At 46.6% G+C, this 21045-nt stretch overlaps 1 protein-coding gene across 1 annotated transcript; it reads left to right on the top strand.

Annotated features, from left to right (window-relative positions):
- The first annotated feature begins 5387 nt into the window (after positions 1-5387).
- RND3 (Rho family GTPase 3) lies at positions 5388-19495 on the top strand. Its single transcript, XM_059476033.1, has 5 exons — positions 5388-5570; positions 5660-5747; positions 12098-12207; positions 14884-15018; positions 17464-19495. The coding sequence occupies exons 1-5, from the start codon at positions 5421-5423 to the stop codon at positions 17713-17715; spliced, it is 735 nt and encodes a 244-aa protein (XP_059332016.1). The 5' UTR covers positions 5388-5420; the 3' UTR covers positions 17716-19495.
- The last annotated feature ends 1550 nt before the right edge of the window (positions 19496-21045 follow it).

Raw genomic sequence — 21045 nt, 5'->3', positions numbered from 1 at the left:
TCTGCAGGATATTCTTCAACAACATCTAGGAACCATTTCACCCTGAGCCAAAGCACAAGAAATTCAGTGGGATTTCTCCATAAATTTCTATGGATCTTCAGGTCTAGTTTCGATCAGAGTTCAGAGCCAGATCAATGTAATGCAACTCTGGTGTTCCTTTAAATGCCAACAGGGCTTTGGGAAAAAAAAAAAAAAAAACCAAACAACCTCAAAACAATTCTTCTTTGTTGTTGAAATCCAATCTTGTGCTATCATTCAGATTAGGACTAGCGGGCTTTGATCTCTGTCCTTCCCAAGATGTTTGTGCTGATTTTTTACAGCCAGGAATGCACAACAGCAGCAGGAATTCAGACAGAATCCTGGAGTTCCAGGTGCAGGCTGGAAATGTGGAGTTTTGGCGTTCCTGCTCCCTGGGGGCTGCTCCTGCCCCACCATCCCAAGGCAGGGAATGTCCTTGAGCTCCGTGTGATTTCATGGATGGCAGAGCACCCCCGACGTGCAATTTGTTCTTCCTGCCAGCGCTAACAAATCATAAATATGGAACAGCAGAGCCGGATCTGCTCGGGATCACTGCGCTGTGCTCCTGCTTTGGGTGCATTTCTCCAAAAGGAATCATCCTGCTGCAGGGGAGGTTTGGTCTGAGGTGATGCCCCAGCCCGTGGGATAAGGTCAGACAGCCGTGAGGAACAGCGTGTCTGACCTTGATCCCTCACAAGAATCCCCTTGGAATGTCCAAAGCCAGGTTGGATGGAGCTTGGAGCAGCCTGGGATAGTGGAAGGTGTCCCTGCCCATGGCAGGGGTGGAATGGGATGAGGTGTAAGGCTCCTTCCAACCCAAACCATTCTGGAATTCTCTAAGTTGCCCCAGAGCATTTCTCTGGCCCCTAAAAGATGTTTTCTATTCCCAAAACATGAAGCTTTTCCAGAGGCAGAATTCAGATATATCTGAATAATCCACATGATTTTGGTGGTTTTTACAGAGCCTCCTTGGCTGAGTGGTGTGATGGGAAGGGAGTGATCACCTCCCACATGTCCTCACTTCACTGGCGCTGCCATGGACTCCTGGAAGAATTATTTCTCCACAGTATTATCCCTCTGTAAAAGGGAGAGAACCTCACATTTGCCATCCCCTGTGGGGATAAACGCCTTGGGACAGCTTCTGGACACAGCCAGGGAGTTGCAGGCCCTGCAGGACAGATCCCAGGGCTGGCAGCAGAGATGGGATTCCATCCTGCCTGTGATGTGAATAATGGCACCACAGCCAGGCTGGATTTTAAACCACCCCAGCCTCTGTCTTAATGTCCTGCCTTCATTAAGGGCTTTTAAAAAACATTTTGGCTTTGGTAAAGCTTTGCCCTCAGCTCCTGAAACTTGGAACAGCTGAGCTTTCATTCTCATCCAAGGCTTAGCACCCAAGGACCTGTCAGTCAGGTGAGGGAGACTCACGGGTGTCTCGAGCTGATTTTATGGATTTATGCAGTTCTCTCCCAGTGCTGGAGTCACAGCCGGATTTCTAAATGCCAAAATAGAGATTATAAGAGTGTCAAGCTTCATTTTGTTTTCACTTCACAGCTAATTAGCATTGATTTTCATGCCGTTGCTCCTGCATAGTATTCCACCGACATCACGAAACGGGAGAGGCTCATTCTCACCCTGCCACCATCAATTTTAAGCCCTCCTTGGAACAGAGGGACTTTGGGGTTGGGGTTTGGCAGCCAGAGCTCTGTCCCTTGGCAGGGTCTGAGCCACGCGTGGCGGTCGAGCTCCTTGAAGCTGATTTTTCCCAAAGTGAGAATTCCCTGGGCAGCCAGTGTGGTTTGCCGTTTGGAGTCCTAACGGGAAAGTAGCAGGAGCTCCTTTTCCAACATCTGCAGCACATTAAAGGATAGGAATGATCCCTTAGCGGGAATTAGGGGGTGCTTGCAACCTCTCAAACAGACCGGCTCAGCTGTGGCATCATCTCCCAAGGCAGCAGAGAGAAATAATCTCTTTTCATCTGTTGAGAAGTTGAACAGGACATTGATGAGCCCACCAAAGAGATAACAAATGGGTCTGGTTCAGGAGAACAGCGGCCCTAAATGAGGTGGGGATTCCACGAGGTGCAGATGTCCCTCAGTGGCTGCTCATTGAGGGGACAAAATCATTGCTGGGTTCTGGAACAAACAAAGAAAACCCCACCAAAAACCAAAAACAAACAAACAAAAAAAATCAGATGTGATCATGGACTTAATGCCCATCCTCACTCATTCCCGAGGGAGCCCACGCTTCCCCCACGCAGGAAACACGCATTTCCTAATCCGCAAATGTCCGACCTTAAACCTCGATAATGTTCTTTTAATGCGCGTTTAGCTGCACACCAGCAGCGCTGAGAAGGGGTGGGATGTGCAAAATCCATGTTTTATGTATTTTATTCAGTATTTTCCATGGATGCTTTAGTGGTTGGAATTGCGGGAAGAGAGATCTGGAGAGCAATTTTAGATTTAAATCATCGAGCAGTTATTCTGAAAGTAAAAGCACTTGTTCTCGGCTGGTTTATTGCAGTCATAGAAAGTGCTCAGGCAGATTATTTGTGAGGGGAGAAAAATGCATTTTGATATTCCCATGAAATCTTAGATGGGATCAGGAGTCATTACCACACCAGTCCCAAATTGTGTGTGTGTTATTAATATACACATCACGATTTCTGGGATGGAAAGAGGAGAAACTGTGAAAGGCTCCGATCAGATCTGGGGGAAAATGGGGAATTTGAATGAAGCAAAGCACGAAACTGGGCCCTACAAATCAAAAATCCAGACTGCGTGTGAAAAATCCTGGTGGAAACACCAGCCCCCGCTGCCTTATCCCTGTAGTTATCAGGATATGGGAAAAGGCATTAAACTTAAGGGTCTGACATGAATAATGGGTTTATGGGGATTAACGGATCTGGAGCAGCTTCCCCAAGGAATTCCAACAAGCTGGTGGCTTGCAAGGATTGTCCCCGGTGCCCAAAGCACCCGAAATCCCTGGGGACGGGCTGGGCCATGCTGGCAGCAAACCAATCATGAGAAGATGATATCACCAGGAGCTGCTGATGGAAGCTCTCTGCTCACGGTGAGTAAGGGTTCCTGTGCGTTAAAGTTTCCACATTCCAGGCATAGCTGGATGCAGGCAGATTTTCCACGGGAGCTGTGTGAGGGAGATGTTTCCTTCAGGACCCCAGAGGAGACCGATTCCTCCTCGGAGGAAGCCAAAGCACCAAGGAAAGGGCAGCATCGGCGCCAGCTTTGGTCCATCTTGTGTCCATGTGTGTGGAGGTGCCCGGTGGATTGATCAGGAGCAGATGTGCACACCCAGCGCACTCAGGATGAACAAAGAGCTCCTTCAACCCCATCTTCTTCTCTCCTTAGATCCAAGATATTCCTTGGTTGGTGTGTTGGACTCCCAAAGAGCTGGAGATGAAACTTCCTCTGCCCCGTGAGGCTGTCCTGTGTTCCAGTGTGGAGCAGAAGGAAAGGCAGAAAAATCAGGATTTTCTGCCCTTTGGAGAACACCTGAGAGCATTGACACAACTTTATTTTTCCAGATTTATCCCCTGTTCCAATATTGAACAAAACTCAGCTTCCTGCGAGCAGTAATTTTCTTTGCTGCTTATTCCTCCCATTCCACCATTTCTCTAAAGAGCTGGTGGGCAGCAGGAATAGATGGAGACTGCAAAGGAGCAGCTTTTAATTTAAAAATATAAAAAAGAGATGGAAATCTGTCTGCTCCAGGGCCCTACAAAAAAAGGCACACAGAGCAAATTTCAGTGTTTTACACATTGTTTCCAAACAGAAACCAATTCTTTGGAAATGAATAATTTGACCTATGAAAGATATGGCACATCACAAACCCCAAAAATATCAGTACAGAATTTTGAAATGTCATGTTTGGGATTCTCTCATGTGACTCAGGGCAGCATCTCCCCGTGGCCAAACAGGCACGAGCCAACATCCTTTTATCAGGATGTTGTTTTAGAACTTGATGAATTGCTCACGTTTCAGCCCAGAACTGACACGGGCCGGGTTCGTGACCTGGATGACTCAAGAGAAAAGGCCAAGGCTGCACCTTCAGGGTGGCCACCCTTGAGTCCAGCTGAGCCAGGCAAAGCCAGAAAGGAGGCAGGAGGGGAGGCAGGCTGTGCTCCAGCCCCTTTTCCTGGGATCCCACTGCCACACGGAGCCATATGGGGAAAAGAGAGGAGCTCTTGAGGGAGATGAGTGCTATGAGCTGCTCACAAACCGTCCCTTGTTCAGGGCTCTCCTTTCAGACACGATGCTCAATCCTCTGCTGAACCCCGGCCAGCTTTGCTTGGGGTTGTGTCCAGGAAGAGAGAAAATAGGAGGATGTTGATGGTTGGGAGGCACTGATCTTTGCTCTCGGTGACAGGGACAGCACTGAGGGAATGGCTGGAGATGTGTCTGGGCATGTTTAGGGTGGGTGTCAGGGAAAGGCTCTTCCCCCAGAGCACTGCCCAGGCTCCCCAGGGAACGGGCACATTCCCAAGAGCTCCAGGAGCATTTGGACAGCGCTGCCAGGGATGCTCAGGGTGGGATTTTGGGGTGTCTGTGCAGGGACAGGGGTTGGATCCATGATCCTGTGGGTCCCTTCCCACTCGGAGTATCCCATGATTCTGCGTTTGTGTGATATCCTGACACACTCCTTGTGACCATGTTTTGAGGGGAAAGCCCCTTTGCCCACCATCACAAGCACCATCCCTTTCAGCTTTCCTCATCCCTTCTCAGCTCTCCTCATCCTTCCTCAGTTCTCCTCATCCTTTTTCAGCCCTTCCTTCTCACTGTCTCATCCCTCCTCATTCCCCTCATCCCCCTCAGCCCCCTGCTCTCCTCAGCTCCCCCCACCATCCCTCATCCCAGCCCGAGGCACTGGGCACCCACTGAGGGACCCCGGACCACCTCCGGAGGCCGCACAGCCCCAGATGCCGCCGTTCCCTTTCCCACCGCCGACATTCACAGATAAAATCCCTCGATAACCACCGCAGCCCCCTCCTTTACGGCCCCGATCGCTCTGAGGGCGCCGGGCCCCCCTCACTGTCCCCCGGCTCCCCTAGGGGGCGCACTGCCCCACGGCGCTCCATGGGGGCGTGGCCCTGGCGGCGGCGGGTGGTGATTGGCGGCCGCGAGGCTATAAATAGGGGAGGGCGGCGGGGGGACAAAGCAGTGAGCGCGGGACCGGCGGGCGGGCGGCGGCGCGTCCGCGGCTCTGCCTCCTCCACCGCATCGGCTTTATTGTGCTTTTTACATTATTTTTGCTGCTTTTTTTTTTTTTTTTTTTTCTCGAGGAGCCGGGGTGTGGTTTGGTTTTTTTTGGCTGGTTTTGGTTTTTTTTTTTTTTTTTTTTCCTCTCTTCTGTTGTGGCCGGCCGGAGGGACTAAGGGGAGATCAATGAAGGAAAGAAGAGCGAGCCAGAAGTTATCGAGCAAGGCGGTGATGGATCCCAACCAGAACGTGAAGTGCAAGATCGTGGTGGTGGGGGACAGCCAGTGCGGGAAGACGGCGCTGCTCCACGTCTTTGCCAAGGACTGCTTCCCCGAGGTGCGCGGGACGGGAGCGGGGCTGGGGCCGGGCTCGGGGCCGGGGCGGCGGCGATGGGCGCGGGCTGACCGTGCGCTGTCTCCCGGCAGAGCTACGTCCCCACCGTGTTCGAGAACTACACGGCCAGCTTCGAGATCGACACGCAGCGCATCGAGCTCAGCCTCTGGGACACCTCGGGTGAGCGCTCCCGTTCGCATCCCGGCGATTCGGGGGGGATCGGGGCTGCCGGGCTCCGCATGCGGCGGCTTCTGACGGCTTTTTACAAAAATCTCAGCTATCCTTGCGGGATGTGCTTGGCTGAGGGTGTGGGCAAGGCTCCGGGAAGCGGTTTGTCAGCATTGCAGGGGAATGTGTTCTCACCTGCCTGGCTGGAAGGAGCTTTCTGGGGAGCTCCGGAGGTGCCTGGGCTGCTCTGCTGCCTGCACGCCCCGTTTGGCCTCACAGGAGAGGGAAAAGGTGTTTATGTGCTAATGGGGAATTATTTCAGCTCGCTTTGGAGCTCCTGCTGGCCTCCTTAATGCCTCCTTGGTTTTTTACAAAACACAGCACTTTTCAGTGTCCTAGAGAGTGTCTGAGGCCAGGAACGGCTTTTAGGGAAAACCTTTAGAATTAGTCTCTGATTCTCTGGGATGCGGAGGGAACCATCCTTTCCCTCACGTCCTTTCCCCATCAGGCTCTTCATTCTTCCAGTTTTACCTGGAGGAAACCGGCTCAGACGGCTCCGAGGTTGAGGGGTTTGGTGTTTGGCTGGCTCTGCTCGCGTGTTGAGACAGGAGCTCCTCTAGATCCGCCTGTCGTTGATAATTTGGATAATTGGGCTGCGCACACAGCCAGGGGGTGAGGGAGCACCCCAAAATCGCTGCCTCAGTGCTGGAGAGGAGCGTGGGGAGCCGGTCCAGGATGTCCAGGGGGGAATGACACCAGGATCCATTATCACCAGAGGTGTGCATCAACATCATCTGCAGAGCTGATTGGCAAAAAAACCTGCGGGAACTTGGCAGAACACGCAGTGCCTCTCGTTCTCTGTGTAGATGGCTCGTTAATGCTGAATTTGGACCCGGCAGTTCCTCCTCAGCTCAGTGCGACAGCAGCTCTTTTACCAGGAATGAAAATGTTAATCCCTGTTTAAAAGAGGAGTTTAGGCGGCGGGTTGGCTTCCCTCTTGCTGTTGAGGAAACGATTCCAAATTCTTGCAACACGATTACTGGGAAAAGGCAGCCTCTGCCCACAACCAGTATCAGCTTTGCTCTGAGCTGATTTCTTTTTTTTCTTCATCTTATGCCAAGTGAGACTTGCAGATTTCTGGAGTATGTCTGGTTGGAGCTTTCATGCTGATTACTAAGCTGCCTGGAACTATGGAGCAAGGGCTTATTAAAAATTATTAGTTATTTTGGAAAATGTTATCTTTATTAAACATACAGCGAACACGCGGGCTGGACGTGGGAAGGTTTGGAATCTGTTTGTCAGAGGCTGGAGACACCCATGGAATGAAATATTCCCTAGCACTTCAAAAGACAAAAGCAGTGGAAGAAAAAACACCTGCCAGCCTTTGTCCTGTGTCCTGGAACTCAGAGCAAATGAGGCTGAGTCAGAAGCTTGGGACCAAGTGGGTGATTTGTGTGACACCCAAAGTGAAGAGGAGATGCTTGAAAAGCCCCAGTGCTTGGTTTTGCTGAGTGGATCCTCTGGCTGTGGGACTCTGCATGAGGAATTCTGGCTCCGAGACCAACATCCCTTCCCAGCCAGGGCAAAAACCCGGCTCTGCCCAAGCCCATTAACCCGGAGCAAAATCTCATCAGCAGATAACAGACGGCAGAAGATAAGGGAGTGTTTTAGCCTTATCTGAAAGTCTTGGTAATTTAATTTTTACAAGTCTTTGTCCTGCTCCTCTACTGAGTTGGAAGAGATGTCTGAATGGCGTTTTTAAAGCAGGACTAAATCCAATTAACTTCAAAAGATGGCTGATCATTGCAGCACGGGAGGTGGTGGCTGCAGGTTCCCCGCTCTCTTGGGAGGGGGAAAAGATGCTGTTCAATTGAGGTTTTTTTGGAATATGCTGCAGATACTTCCAGGATGACTCAATCAGTATTTTGTATTCATCTTTAACTCCTTTTTTTTTTTTTTTTTTTTTTTTTAACTGGGAGCATTTAACAGCCTTGAATCAAAGTTGATAATTAGGTTTTGCAGTGAATCCTTTGGATGTACTGCCGCCTCCAACTCCTTTTTTGCTCCCTGGGAAAATCAGAAAAGCTGTGGCCATTGGTTAAAATAGCTGTGTGAGGGTGAGAACAGGCCCTGCTGTGCCACAGTTTTGGTCTGTAATTCTTTATATACCAACGACAATAATGTGTTTTTGCCAGAGAACTTGTAGGTGTCATGCAACTGATAGAAAATTGAAAATTCATTGGGGAGTTGTTGTTGCACCTTGGATTTGCCCATAGGAATATGGGACAAGTAAGAGTGGAATGGAACGGGGAGGTTCATTATTCAAATGTCTGCTGGTGCTGTCTAGTTCTGCAAGTCATTAGAAGGATTTAAATTAGCCACAGCATTAAGGGAAGCACTTGCCAAGTAGAATTTCAATGGGGTTTGGGACTACCAGCCCTCTCTCAAAGCAGGAATGTCTGGTTGCAATCTCACTACACCATAAATTACTCTGCTCTGTGGTAACATGTGGTGGTCTTGAGCTGTTTGGGAGCTCTGTTCTTGTGTGAGGTGGAATATTAAAAGTTTCTCCAGGTTAAAGCTTCATCTGGTACTTTCAGGGCCACTGTGAAGGAGAAAAATCTGCATTAGCTGCCTTTATCTACCATCTAATCTGCATTTATCAAGTTTTTTTTTGCTCCTTTGATATTTGTATTTCTTGCTGGGACAGCAGCAGCCGTGGCTTAGAAATGCCATTAATTAAGTGTACATACCTGTGTCTCCCTAAAATGTATTTTAGGGGGTTTCTTTATTGCTTGAACCAATAAAATAATTCTCAACAGGGCCAGAAATACTTACAACTGCTGGGGATTAGCGAGTAATTAAATCCAGAAGGGCCTTGGGGCTGAGAGTCAAGTTGGTTTTGCTGTGATTTTTGCTGTATACAATGTGCTCAGTGTCCATATACCAACAGAAATTAATTGGAAAGTTTCGTGCTGAAACCTTTCAGGAGAAAGCTGAAACTTGGAGGAATTAAAGTTGCTAATTCCCCAAATTCCCTGACAGTAAGGACTGCAAAGGAAAAGTCCAGTTGCTGTCTTTGCCTCCAAGTTCTCTTGTTGAATTCTGGTTTCAATTGCCCATCTTAGCAGGGTTTTCTTATTACTTTTACAAGTGAATTAGTTAGAATTGATACCTGGGAATGCCAAGTGCTCTCCCAAAGTTTTCCCCTGGAGGCGTGATCCTACAAAAAATTGTGAATATTGTGATATCTCTGTGCTTGGAGATAAACTGGGATGGTTGAGGTGGATTTTCAGTGCAGGTTTTTTGGGTTTTTTTTTTTTTTGAAGGAGGGAAACCATCAGCCCTGAATCAGCTCCTAGGAGCAGGCAGTGTTTGCTGTGATTTCTGGGATAATTAGTGAGCCCAAGGGTTTGGGAGTGAGAATGCTGCTGTTCATCTGTTGTTCTTTCACTTGACTGGGCTCCAAAAGGCTCCAAAGCCTAATTCCTGGTGGCTGCTTGCTGGTGTGGAAATAGGAAAATCCTGCCTGTTACTGAGCCCTCCTGCCTCAGGATGTGCAGCTGAACCCTCCTGGTGCCTCTGCATCTTCCAGCCAAACACCTCTCCCCCATCCAGCACCTTCAAGTGGTGCTAAACCACCCCAAAATTAAATATTCTTCAGCTTTTAATGATGTAATTCTGTTCTTTATTAAGATAGGAATATTTAAAGCTGAGCTTGGCATCCCCTCTAGGCCAAACCCAACCGTATTGCTGGGGAGGGGTTTTATTTCAGACTAAAAGCTGAATTTTTGTTGGACTCTGCATGAAACATAAGGTTTGCAAAGCAGACCATCCTTAATGTTGCAAGTATTTTTGGCTGAAATGATTGAAGATGCCAAACAAATTAAAAAATAGGAGGATTGCAGCTGGAATAAATGTCCAGCACAAAGGAAAATGAACTACAGCCTTATCAGCAGCTCCTTGATAAGACTGAAAAACCACCCATGTTGTCCTTGCCAAAAATGTTTTATTTTGCAGGAACAGAATCCCAAACACAAATAGGCTTTTTTTTTTAATTTTTTTTTTTCTCTCTCCCCACAAATACCATGGCTCCAGTTCCACATTCTCCTTCTGTTTTCGAGGGTTGGCACGGCTTCAGATCTGCAGAGGAACATGAAAAAGAGGGAGCAGCCTGGCTGGGCTGTGCTGGGGTTGTCTGTTCAGACTTGAGCGAGCCTCATTCCTCACATTCCTGCCTTCTGAGGGTTTCTCTGGGCAAAGGCATGGAAATGCCAGCTTGAATAGGCCTGCACAGTGAGGGCTGCAGCCCCTCTTTATTTGCACAGGAATAAAGCTTTGCTTCTAAATGAGAGCAGGAAATTTCCTTTGTGGGTCCTGCAGCTCCAGGAGTTGAAATGGGCTCTGTTTGTTCTGCCACACACCAGCCTGGAGAAAAGCTGGGGAATGTCCCTCCTAAGCTTGCTCAAAGTGCTTTTATTCCAGCTCAGCATCTGCAATAGGAGAAATTCAAAGGGAGGGGGGGGGAAAAAGAAAAACCTTCCAAGCAAAGCAGGGGTGGGAAGGAGTCTCAGGGCTGGAGGTGGGGACTCTGAGCACAAATCCATGTCCTGGACATAAATGGGATCCCTGGAGCTGCTGAGTGAGCCCGGAGGTATTTGTGTGAGGAATGAGTTTCTGGGTGAGGCTTTGCTGAGACTCCTTTGTAGCCAGCACCCATTAAGGACTCCCTCAATGCTGCCCTTGCCTGCTGGAGCTCAGCAGCGCTTTAATGCCACCCAGGTGGCTCCGAGTGCCACTCGGTGCTGCAGCTCCTCCTGCCCAGGACAAATAACCCAGCCCGGGGCTCCGCGGTGAATAACCCAGCCCTGGGGCTGCAGGACAGGGCTGCAGTAGCGATGCTGGGCTGTAATTAGCACTGGGAAATGCTCATTGATAGCTGCAGAGAGGAGTTAACTCCGGGTCACCTCGCTGAGATTTGTTCCCAACGTGTCATTTGTGCTGAATTCAGCTGAAGTGGGGTGTGAAGAGCCTTTTCTGACAGCTCTGTCAGATTGACATCATTTACAGAGATGAGCATTCGAATTAAATCCTTCTCGTTCACCAAATTACCTTCTGCTACCTACTTTGGTAATGCTTCACTCCCCATGTGTTATTCCTCATTTCAAAAACAACATTCCTGGGATTCTTGCCTCCTTTCCCGTGCAGGAGCAGCCTTCCAAGTGAAGTCATCTGCGAGCCCTTCACACCATTCCTTGTGCAACAGCCTGAGCTGTCTGTCAGGGCAAAACCTGAGCCATTCCTCTAATCCAGTTAATAATCACGGACCTTGCAGCCAATTAGTTCTGGAGAGCTGGGAAATCCCTGGGATAATGAGCTGATAACCCCCAAACTCCTGCAAGCTGGGTTTTTGTGGGGGGTGTTCCATTCTGTGTTTTAGGGGCTGCTCTATTTTAGGATTTACAGAGATAAGGATGTACAGTGGCTGAGAAAATGAATTTTAAGCTGCCCATTCTCTTGCCCTGTTGGACCACCGAACTGGTTTAAGTTTTCTTTTAAATGCATTAAGAAATGTATTTTCTTCAGGAAGTGAAGCTCAGCACATTTAAGGCCAAACTAATGGTGGTTGAGCAACTTCGTAGAAATATCAAAGATTTTTTTCTTTTCTTTCTCCCCCAAACCTGTTGCCAGATTCACCAGATCATTAAATTACAGCTTTTAACTCTGGACAGATTTTAACTTTTCACATCATGATTGTTGTTAAAGAAAACAGAGAATCCCTCCACAGGCCTGCAAGTAAAACAAGCACAAAGAGCAGCACTGTACCTACATCTGTTCCCCCAGATTACTAAATTAGCTTTGATCTTGTTGATAAAAATCTGGTTTATGGGCCAAACATAAACATTTATTGCAAGCTTTATTGGTTTACAGATTAATGAGGCTTTTTGTGACAAATAACTCAAGTGCCTGCCTACAGGATTGGGATTTTTCCCTGCTGGAAATCTGTTTCCTGCAACAAGTTCTTTAATTTGAAGCAAGAGTTTCTTCTAAACATTGCCAGTGTGACAGCTAAAGATGCTTTTTGCACTTGGAGCTATTTGTTTTAAATTAACTGTGAGACAAATCCAAGCTGAGGAATTTCAAGTCTGCTTTGGAAAAAGCCTTTTTGGGGTTGGAGGGTTTGTTCTCCTGTGGGTTAACGCGGGGCCTTGAAGTTGAGCGGAGTGTTTGCCTCTCCTTGGGAGCACCCCAAACCTTTGGTGGGTGATGGATCACTGGGGGGCTGTCTCTGGAAGCCTGTCCGGGCTGTGTGGATGAGGAAAGCAGCAATTAAAGGAGATGTTTGTTTGTTTTCCCTGCAGGCTCTCCCTACTACGACAACGTGCGCCCGCTCTCCTACCCCGACTCCGACGCTGTGCTGATCTGCTTTGACATCAGTCGGCCAGAAACCCTGGACAGTGTCCTAAAAAAGGCAAGTGTTGGAGCAAGCCCTGAGCACAGAGCTCTGCTGGACAAGCTCAGCTTGAAATCCCCCTGCGGTGGTGCTGTTCCTGCTCTGGAAACTTCCACTTAGTTCCTTTAAATGGAGCGATGACAGGAGGCTGCTTTAATTCGAGGTCATTTGTTTGAAAGGGGTGGATGTTAATTGAAAACAAAAACTCGCTAATGGACACTTGGAGCTGAAGGAAATTCTCATTCCTCAGCCCTGAGACAGCAAGGAATTGTTGAGGGTGGTGTGAGGTGCTGTGAGAAATTGTATCTCACATGTTCCTGTAACAGCATTGGGGAACTTTGCTGGGTAAAAATTATCTGCCAAATTTTGGACTTCTGCCACGGCCTTACATAATCTGTGAGGCTGACGTGTGAAGGAGCAGTGACAAATGCCTCTGGAAGGCACCAGCAGGGCTTGCAGTGGCACAGAAATGCAGCCCTGCCCCAAGCCCTTCATGAGATCACTGGTCCCGGCTTGTGTCACACTTCCCACCAGCTCAAACACAGAATTTCATAATCAGCTCTGTGTTTGCAGGGTGGTCCTGGTCCTCTCCTTGGCTGCTGAGCATGACTCAGCTTCACTGTGGTGGGTTTGGGGCTCAATGACCTGAAGTTCCTTTTTGTCTGAGGCTGGGGCCAGTGGTTCTTGTCCCACTGGGATAAAGTGCCTTACAATGCTCTGAATAGCCCACAAAAAATACTTCAGAACTTCTCTCTTTATCAAAAAGCATCCAGAGCTGTGGTTTTTCTGTCCCTGCTGACGCTGGTTACTTAATTCTGCAAGAGATTTTACTTACAATGCTTTTAAAGCCAAATTACAGCCTTAAATTTTAGGGAGTATCATCTGTTTGGATTATGATGTGAAGTCTTGGCTTTGAGTTCTCAACATAACCTTGCAAAAGGATGAAACCCAATGAATTTATCCCAAGTTCTGTCTGTGGGGCTCCTTGCTGTTTACCTGGGACAGATTTGTGTAGTTTTAGGGGTGAGAATGCAGCAGTAAACCCACATTTGTGTAGTTTTGGGGGTGACAATGCAGCAGTAAACCCACATTTGTGTAGTTTTGGGGGTGAGGATGTAACAATAAACCCACATTTGTGTAGTTTTAGGGGTGAGGATGTAACAATAAACCCACATTTGTGTAGTTTTGGGGGTGACAATGCAGCAGTAAACCCACATTTTGTAGTTTTGGGGGTGACAATGCAGCAATAAACCCACAGTTTGTAGTTTTGGGGGTGACAATGTAGCAATAAACCCACATTTGTGTAGTTTTGGGGGTGACCGTGCAGCAGTAAACCCACATTTGTGTAGTTTTGGGGGTGACAATGTAGCAATAAACCCACATTTGTGTAGTTTTGGGGGTGACAATGCAGCAATAAACCCACATTTAGCCCTGCAGGTGCTGTGGTTGTGCAGCTGAAGGTGGGGACAGCATTTTCTGCTGGGGCTGGGTGTGAGAAACAGCAGCTCTGCAAACCTTTGCTCATGTGGGTGCATTATCTCAGCTCGTTCCCTCCTGATTAGTAAGCCAGTGGAATTCACGAGTGTGTGAGATAGGAGGATTTCATCCTTGGCCAAGTTCTGCTGGAGCTGATGCCTTCAACAAATTACCTTGAAGGCAAATTTTTATTACATAAAAATATTTCAGCCTGGGACGTCAGGACTGATTAAAGTTGTTACCCATTGCTTCTTTGGATTTAAACATTAACTGTTGAGTTTTATCTTTTTATTTTGTTAGGGTCAGGATTAAATGTGTGAGATTGTAGTTTTTGTTTGGACTTGGATGTTTATTAGTTTTTATTTGTATCACCGTTGTACAAACTGTGAATTCTACAGTATTTTAGTTTAGCAAACTAAAAGTGGAGTTCTGTTTCTTGTTTTACAAGGTTTTTTAAGGATAAACTAGCTAAATAAGAAATTAAATAATTATTACATTTAATTTTAATATTATATTTAAATAAAGCATATTATATATTGTATATTATATATTGTATGTTATATATTATATATTATATATTATATATTATATATTATATATAATATATTATATATTATATATTATATATTATATATTATATATTATATATTATATATTATATATTATATATTATATATTATGTTATATGTTATATATTATATACTATATATTATATATGTAAATATAATATATCATATTTAAATATTAACTATTTTATAAATATAAAATGTAATAGTGTTTAAATATAATACTTAAATAATTATTAAATTTAATTTAAAGTATTAAAAATAAATAGTTTAAATAGGCACCTAAATTCTTTTTATTTGTAACTTAATAACTAACTATTCGTGGCTCGTAATGTGGATTTTTTTATCTAATTACACAATACCACCCAAACTCATGAAGAAGGACTAGCTTTTGTCTTAAAACTTTTATCTTGTTTTATATATATATTACTATATTGTAAAACTTTAAATTCTTAAGTTTTCTACTGTGTGATATTACACACTTTTAATCAAACTACACTCCTATAATTTTAGAATTCAAATTTTCAATTTTGGAAGCTTTCTCCACGGCCTCAGGTCACACGTAGTGTTCTCTTGGGGTTTAGTGCCTGACAACGCAGAAAGTCTGAAATTCTCAGCATTGCAGCAATTAACAAAACTTGGAATTTTGCAGTGGAAAGGGGAGATCCAGGAGTTCTGCCCCAACACCAAGATGCTGCTGGTGGGCTGCAAGTCGGACCTGCGCACCGACGTCAGCACGCTGGTGGAGCTCTCCAACCACAGGCAGACCCCCGTGTCCTACGACCAGGTAGGGGCCACCTCCTTTGCTGCCCTCCAGGAGGGAACAAAAACCCCTTTTCTGTCACTGGAGCCCTCACTGTGGCAGCTTCTCCCTCATGATGACACCAGTGCAGCCTAAAAGGCGGATTTGCCTTGGTTTGAAAACTGTTTAGCACCAAAGGAAATCCTGCAGCCCCGCAAGACATCATGAAATCATCCCTTTAAACATCGTAAATTGTTGGCTTTTTGGTTGCAAATTGCTTTTTGGGTGAGTTGTTAAAAACTTCCTGCTGCTCTGGGCTTGCACACACCAAAAATGTAGCTAAAAGGTGACACGTCCTGTTTATTCACTGACAAATCGGAAAAATTGCTGTCTGCAGACTTGAGATTTGAATGTTGTTTGACTTTAGAATCATGACATTATAGACAGGAGTATAGTCTGTCCCCAGTTCCTTAAAAAACCTCTTGTCTGTCCTTCTGAAGGTGCAGCAGCACCAGAAGGCATCTTAATTCTTGATGAGTCTTTGCTCTTGGGGAAGGGAGAAGTTTGGAGGCAGGCATTAGAGGAGAGAAAAGGGAAAGGAATCAGGTCATGGGGAGAGCAGGGTGTGAGGAGCAGGGAAGCTGCTCTGAGGTGAGCTTCCCTTTGTTACTCACATGTGTGTGATCATTCATGGCAGCTGAATCACCCTGTGGGAGGCACAGTGGCACCTGCACCAGTCACCTCAGTGGCTTTAGCAACCAGTTTGGGGTGGTTTCTCCCTCATGTTTTCCAAAGCAGCAGCAGCTCCTGGTGTGGGGTTACTAAGGATGCAGCATGTTTACACTGGAAAATGGCAGGACTTCAGTAAAATCAGCTCTTTCCATGGGAGTGATCGAAACTCTGCCGGCAGGTGGATTTTTCCCCTGGATTCTCAGCTCAGCCTGTCCCCCTGAGGAGCAGGAGTCAGCTGAACACAGAGGACACAGCTTTTTCTAAATCCCCTTGCCTGGAATGGAGTCAGAGCTTTCCCGTTCCTTGTGGGGTGTGTTCACAGGGGTTCTTGGATGAGGGGAGAGATGAGGATCTGACTCTGTGCTTCAGAAGGCTGATTGATTATTTTACTATATATATTATATTAAAACTATACTGAAAGAATAAAAGAAAGGATTTAATCAGAAGGCTGGCTAAGAATAGAAAAAGAAGGAATGAATAACAAAGGTTTGTGACTGACCAGAGAGTCCGAGCCAGCTGTGATTGGCCATTAATTAGAAACAACCACATGAGCCCAATCCCAGATGCACCTGTTGCATCCCACAGCAGCAGATAACCATTGTTTGCATTTTGTTCCTGAGGCCTCTCAGGAGGAAAAATCCTAAGGAAAGAATTTTCCACAAAATATCATGGCTACAATTCCTGTGAACTCCAGCAGGAAGCCCTGGGAGGGTAAGGACAGGCTGGTGACACCCTGCTCCAGCCTCCCACTGCGGGCAGCTCCACCTGAGCAAACATTTCTGAGGCTCAGCTGAGCTGTTTGACTGTGGGGAGGGCTGCTCCCACCAGCTCCTGCTGCCTTATCAAGCCTCTCCCCTCTGCCACTGATAAGGGGCTGCATCACTGCAGGGCAAACAGGAGGCCGGGTGCCCAGGGATTGGTGTCATCAGGCTGGCACTGAGGGACTGAAGGCAGCCACGGGGGTGGCACCTCAAGGACTTGGTTGGATTTTGTAATTCATCCCTCAGAAATCAAATTTCCCTTGCAACAACTCCCTTGTTTTTGCTTAATGCTGTATTGTGTTCCAGTAGCAAAATCAAGGCTGTGGTTGGTTTTTGTAACTTAGTAAAGATTCACCCCTCAGAAATCAAATTCCCTTGGAACAACTCCTGGTTTTTCACATAATGCTGTATTGTGTTCCAGTAGCAAAATCCACCATGGGATCCTGGGCTGTTGTCATCTGTCACGTGTTGGGTTGTTTGCCTTGTGCTGCTGGAACAAAAATCCCTGCTCTGACTTCTTAAAATCACTAAAGAAGGGCTCCTATAACCCCTCATGTTCTTTTTCCCTTTCTTTCCTGTGTTCCCTGTCAGGGAGTTGATAGAACTCTCCCAGAACACATTTCCCTGAGAACTTTGCCCTCTTCCTAGAGCTGGAATGGGAGCTCTGCTCCAGCTCAGGGCAGCTGCTCATTCCTTAAGGCACAGAATCATAATTTCTCTTTGGAGATTTCAGCTGCCAGATTTTCCAGGAATTTCCCAGATTCAGGTTAAGGTCAAACTGCTGAAAAGGCAGCAGTCACTGAGCTCCTTTTCTCACCCAATTTCTGTTTATCAGTACAGCAGATAATGCTTGGACACTTGTTTAACTCCTCCTGCAAACAAATCTCTGTTTATTTTCCCAAGTCAGCTTTGGCTTTTCCAGGGAAGCAGCACAGAGCTGGAATTGTGAGGATTTTGCACAACTTGGTATTGATCACATGTTCCTTTTTCCCCTCAGGGTGCAAATATGGCCAAACAGATTGGAGCAGCCACATACATCGAATGCTCAGCCTTACAGTCAGAAAACAGTGTCAGAGACATTTTTCACGTCGCCACCCTGGCGTGTGTGAACAAAACAAACAAAAATGTGAAACGAAACAAATCTCAGAGGGCCACGAAGCGAATTTCACACATGCCTGGCAGGCCAGAACTGTCCACAGTGGCCACGGACTTGAGAAAGGACAAAGCCAAGAGTTGCACGGTGATGTGAAGGAGCTGGGATTTCCTGGAGGAGGAGGAGGAGGAGGAAGATCCAGGAGGGGTTGGAGCTCAATGAAGTCACAGCCACAGGGTGTTTAATGAGGGCTTTGCCAGTGCTTTCGTGGAGACTTCTCCTGCTGTGTGAGACTGTACTTAAGGACTGAGCAGCAGGAAGAAAAGGCTCTGAGAGAGGTGGCATCAGGAATTTCTGTTGAAGACAATGCCAAAAAAATAATAATAAAAGGGAAAACGTTTGAATGTGCTGAGAGAAGAGAGAATGATTGGAAAAATAACCCTGCAAAGGAGAGATGTGATAGACAGTGCTTGTTTCTTTTAGTAGCGCTCTGCTCCTGGATGCTACCACTTTGATTTCATTCAAATAATACTTTATTGGGATAATTTTTTTTAATGAAGACGTTATTAATACGCCCTTCTCGTTAAGGAACTATCCCCGTGACCTTAGAGTTGGTTTTCCAAAGGATTTGATCTCTTTTTTTTTTTTAGTAGCTGATTGTGAAAATGGAGAGGATACCGAGGCCGTGTGTGTCACCTGGAGGAAAATTGTGGAGTTTTGCCTTGCTGATCCACGGTGGGGATGAAGACAAGTGTTTGAGGATTCCCAGCGTTCCCGTGGCAATGAGATGGATGCAGTTTGGGGGGAGGGGAGTGGGGGCAAAGCAGCCCTGCAGGGCTCTGACTCGGCTGTTCCTCGTTGTGGTTGTGATGTGGAGTGCAGTTGGTGCCAGTGCTGGTGTTCTGTGTGGCCTCGTTGCTGTAGGTTCAAGTGGGAGGTGCTGAGAGCTGTGATGGCAAATGATTCGTGGTTTTCCAGCCCTGATCGTTCCCAAAGCCTTACTGCCCACCTGGGGAAGCCCCAAAAACCCCCCTGGGCTTCTCCCAGGAGCTGGAGAGCCCATGGATCCCGCAGAAAGCTGCACAGAAATGCTCTTCTGGCATGTGGTTCACTGCAAAAAACAAAAACCACAAAAATACCCCTCAAAAACCTGCAAATGAGCCAGCAGAGCCTTTTGTGGTGCTCCTCATTTTGGGGAGGAAAAGGGGTCTGAAGAACTGTGAGGCCTTAAGGGGTCCCCAGTGGGAACTGGATACTGCCCTTAGTTTTAGGATTAACACAAAAGTATCCAGCCCCCCAAATCCTGAAATGGGGTGAACTGGTTCAGTCCAATCCCTTTTTGCTGTTGTTACACTGAATTAAATCAGCCTTTTCCAATGGTTTGCAACTCTTCCTGACTCACCAAACTTCTCCCAAAGGAAGGAGACAAAGCTCTGAGCAGGCTGGTTTTTGCTTGTGGAGGACAAGCATTTCATTCCCAATGGTGATGCTTCATTTTTGAAGTGTTTAAAAGCTCTGTTCACTCGTACTAAGGTAAAGATGAACTAACTCATAATTAAATCTCAGTTCTGTGTGTTCCCAGCACTTTGTTTCATCTGAGAAAAGAAGACAAATCTCACTCCCATTCTGGTTATTTCCCACAAAAACAAACAAACAAACAAACAAAAGACATTTTTGACCACCATAATAAGCTTTTAACTGATGCAACAGTGCTCTTAGGGCAGTATTACAAAATAGCTGGTAAGTGCTTCTTTCTGTATTTAAATATTGTGGAAAAATAAGTTATAACTGTTATAAAGCAGGACATTCATTACTTTTTTTTTTAATTGTTGAAGTCACTTTGTATGTTTGGTTAATGTTTCTGCAGTATTTATTAAAATGCCATTTTTTTCTTTGAATTAAAAAAACAAAAAAAGGAATTTTCTTGTAGTGGAAATGGCCTTTGTGTGGTAGTTCATTAATGTTTGTGTGTTTTGGGGCATAATTGTGCTGGGGGTTGAATAGGAATCTTTCTCTTGCAACAGCCTTTTGGGCATTAAATTTTCCACTTTGCTGTGGGTTCGTTCCCAGAGTTGTTTCCCAGAAATGCCAGAGGCAGAGGAGCAAAGCAAACACGTGGGGGTTGCTTTGCTTTGCCTCTCAGGCTGAATTTTCACATTTTCAAAGTCAGCTTGCAGGTTGTTCTTTGCCAGAAAAACTCATTCCCAGCCAAGGGTTGTTCCTGATGCTGGCACTGCTGGGAGATCCTTGGAATTCTGAGTTATCCTGGAATTCCTGTGTCCTTTTGGGACACAAAACCTGCAGTTTATCCTCCCCTCCTGAGGGCTTCTGCTGGTGTTAATCCAGGCAGGAAAGCTTGGAATTGTCTCTCTGGTGTTCTTCATCTCAGAATTCTCAGCAGTTCATCCATCTCCTGTTCCCTGGGACTGCCCTGGTGTTCCTGATGACCCAGCAGCTCTGTAGGTGCTGTAATTAATGAGTGAGGAGTTAATTATCCAAGCTCTCCCTGTCCTTGCCATCTGAAGGTATCTCTGATGTTTCCATCTGTTCCTGTTGCTGGTGCTTCTGAGAGATGCTTGGAATTCGGAGTTGTCCTGGAATTCCTGTGTCCTATTGGGACACAGAACCTGCAGCTCATCCTCCCTTCCTGAGGGCTTCTGCTGGTGTCAGTCCAGGCAGGAAAGGTTGGAATTGTCTCCCTGTGGTGCTCTCATCTCAGAATTCCATCTGTGAATTCCCAGCAGTTCATCTCCCTCTTCCTTGGGACTGTGCTGATGTTTCCGATGACCCAACAGCTCTGTAGGTGCTGTAATAAATGAGTAATTAATGAGTGAGGGGTTAATTAATTACCCAAATTCTCCCTGTTGTTGCCATCTGAAGGTGTCTTTGGTGTTTCCCTCTGTGCCAGGTCGAGGAGCCCTTGAGTGCTGGATTTGAACACAGCTCGTGGGTCACTGACCCAAAATTGAGCCAGCAGGAAAAGCTCCACTCCTCCTTCCCTGGAGCCTCTTTCCATAAAGGATTTTTCCCAGTTAATGGCTCCTCTTGGAGGGTTTGTGGTGTTTTTATCAAAGCTGCAAACCTGGAGGAGCAGTTGGGTCACTCTTTTTGGCTTCATCCCAACCCTTGTGGTCCCACACCAGGCTCCTGCTGCTTTTCCTGGGATTTCACCAGAGCTTGCAAGGAATTCCATGTGAGCTGCAAGCTGGGCTTGTGGCTCCTCTGCTCCCTCTGAGCTGCCCTTCCCTGGCTCCTGGTGGAAGAACAGAAATTTCTCTTTCTGGACCCTCCAGTTTGGAGGTTCCCCAAATTTTGTAGGAATTTTGGATATTTCATGGTGCTCCTGGGTCACTCCCCAGTGTGGTGTGGCAACCCAAACAGGGTGGGTTAGCAAGGTGCTGCTGAAGGACACTCAAACCATCTACAGAAAGGAAATAAATCCAAATTCAATATGCTGAAGTTGGCTGTTTGATGGATATTCAAGGT

Source organism: Ammospiza nelsoni, chromosome 7 (genome assembly GCF_027579445.1).
Source record: "Ammospiza nelsoni isolate bAmmNel1 chromosome 7, bAmmNel1.pri, whole genome shotgun sequence".
In the NCBI taxonomy this organism is placed as follows: Eukaryota; Metazoa; Chordata; class Aves; order Passeriformes; family Passerellidae; genus Ammospiza; species Ammospiza nelsoni.
The sequence above is the reverse complement of the archived record's forward strand: the minus strand, read 5'-3'. Positions and strand labels throughout refer to the sequence as shown.

What these genes read in the sequence shown, in the direction of transcription:
- RND3 (XM_059476033.1), top strand. Translation starts at nt 5,421, where the DNA reads ATGAAGGAAAGAAGAGCGAGCCAGAAGTTATCGAGCAAGGCGGTGATG. An exon ending in TGGACAGTGTCCTAAAAAAG is followed by an intron (nt 12,208 to 14,883) that starts GCAAGTGTTGGA and finishes GGAATTTTGCAG; the next exon opens with TGGAAAGGGGAGATCCAGGA. An exon ending in CCCCCGTGTCCTACGACCAG is followed by an intron (nt 15,019 to 17,463) that starts GTAGGGGCCACC and finishes TTTTCCCCTCAG; the next exon opens with GGTGCAAATATGGCCAAACA.